Genomic DNA, 1,586 nt, shown 5'->3' with positions numbered 1-1,586 from the left:
TCAGTCCCGCCCCGGTCCAGGAGCGAGCGCGCACTGGCCTTGTAGGGCTGCAGCTCCTGCACCTGCCGCACCATCTGCGTTAAGCGCGCTTCAGTGCCCAGCAGCTGCGCGCGCACCCCATCCGCGCGCCCGCGGTACAGTGAAGCAAGCTCGGCTCTCTGCCCGTGGATCTGGGCCAGGTCGAAGCGGTTCTGCTCTTCCAGCCCCACGATGACTTGGGCACAGCGCTGCGCGTGCGCGCGCACATAGCTGGTGTAAAGTCGGTTCTCCTCGCGCAAGCGCTGCGCTTCGCGGTCCAAGAAGGCGTTTTCCCCTAGCACTCGATCTACGCGGTCTTCGCAGGCCTCCAGCTGCTCCGAGAGCAGCGCGTATTCGCGCTGCAGGTACTGTGAGCGCTCTGACAGCTGCGGCTCAGCACCCTCGCCCGCTGCTCGGCGTCCATCACTTTGCCCACGCTTCTTCTTGGGCGTCATAGGTTGGGGCCCGGGGCACAGGGACTCGTGAGGTCACTGCCTGCCTTCAACCCCTCCTATTCCTCAGCCCTGAAATTCTAGGCCCAGGTCTCGGGGTGGGACGTGTCTCAGAGATGAAGGCAGTGTCGTCAATCTAGTCTGGCTGACCTCTGGACCTTGGCTGACCTTCGGGATGCGTCTAATATTGGTTGTGTTGTTCAGCTTGCACGGTCTCCATGGAGAAAGAATTTAGCTGTCCTCCCCCCACGGGGGCCCTGTTGCTTGGGCAACGACTGGACTCCCTTGTTTTCTGCAGTTCTCTTGAGTCGTGCATAGCACCCCCGCTCCCAGAATGAACCCTTTCCCACCTAATCGCAGAAGTCAGAACGAAGCACGTCCCACAATTTTTCAGCTTTCAAGGGTCTCTTACGTCTAAGCCCGACACAACAGTGGTGCTACTGGGAGGTGTTAAGCCCTTGAGCATGAGTCTCTTAGGGGTTCCTAATTTCACACACGTGGTTCATCCTGCGGGCCTCACCTTGCTGGCTTCCTTCCAGGTGGACCAGGTGTTGGACGGGCTACCAGGAATTTGCTCTTTGGCTCTTGTGGGGGGGGGTACCTGGGATTGAACTCGGGATCCTTCACTTGCAAGGCAAGAGGTAGAACCACTAAGATAAATCCCCCCACTCCGCCCCTGTTAATTCGATCCTGACATGAAAATGTGAGCGGCCCTTTGGGGCCTGGAGCGGCTTGACAGTGATTGTTGGCCCTGCTCTCATCCTGTTAGAGGCTTGGCAAGAGGTGTTGCTAGACAGCCTTTGATGGCAGCTCAAGTCCACACCTGCTTTGTGTCCTGTCAGTGCTACAGTAAGTCTACCTAGGCCTATCCTTGTTTGCTGGGTTATAGGCAGATCTGAGGATCCCAGAGCCCCAACTTGATGAGTAAAGGGGTTTAGGAAGCCATATTTGAACGAGTTGTGTTGAATGCGCCAATGCTGGTTTTAAAGCCACGGCAGTGAAACGTCACCAAACTTTTCTAATTAGTTACATCTGGTGGAAAGGTGTGGCAGGGCCTCTTAAGATTAAAACAATTGAGGCATTTTTCTTCTTATAACAGTTTTATAAGTAATTAAA

The 1,586-nt window shown here is 55.7% G+C and overlaps 1 protein-coding gene across 1 annotated transcript in view; it reads right to left on the bottom strand.

The window, feature by feature from the left end:
- Ccdc166 (coiled-coil domain containing 166) overlaps nt 1-473 on the bottom strand; it is a 1,491-nt gene extending 1,018 nt beyond the window's left edge. Inside the window, exon 1 of the mRNA XM_010630684.2 lies at nt 9-473. Coding sequence (XP_010628986.1) covers nt 9-473 — 465 coding nt within the window. The remainder of the gene's footprint in view (nt 1-8) is intronic.
- Between the last annotated feature and the right edge of the window lie 1,113 nt (nt 474-1,586).

Source organism: Fukomys damarensis, unplaced genomic scaffold (assembly GCF_012274545.1).
Source record: "Fukomys damarensis isolate Sample0158 unplaced genomic scaffold, DMR_v1.0_HiC HiC_scaffold_5, whole genome shotgun sequence".
NCBI lineage: Eukaryota > Metazoa > Chordata > Mammalia > Rodentia > Bathyergidae > Fukomys > Fukomys damarensis.
Note: the sequence above shows the minus strand (reverse complement) of the source record. Positions and strands in the feature narration are given on the sequence as shown.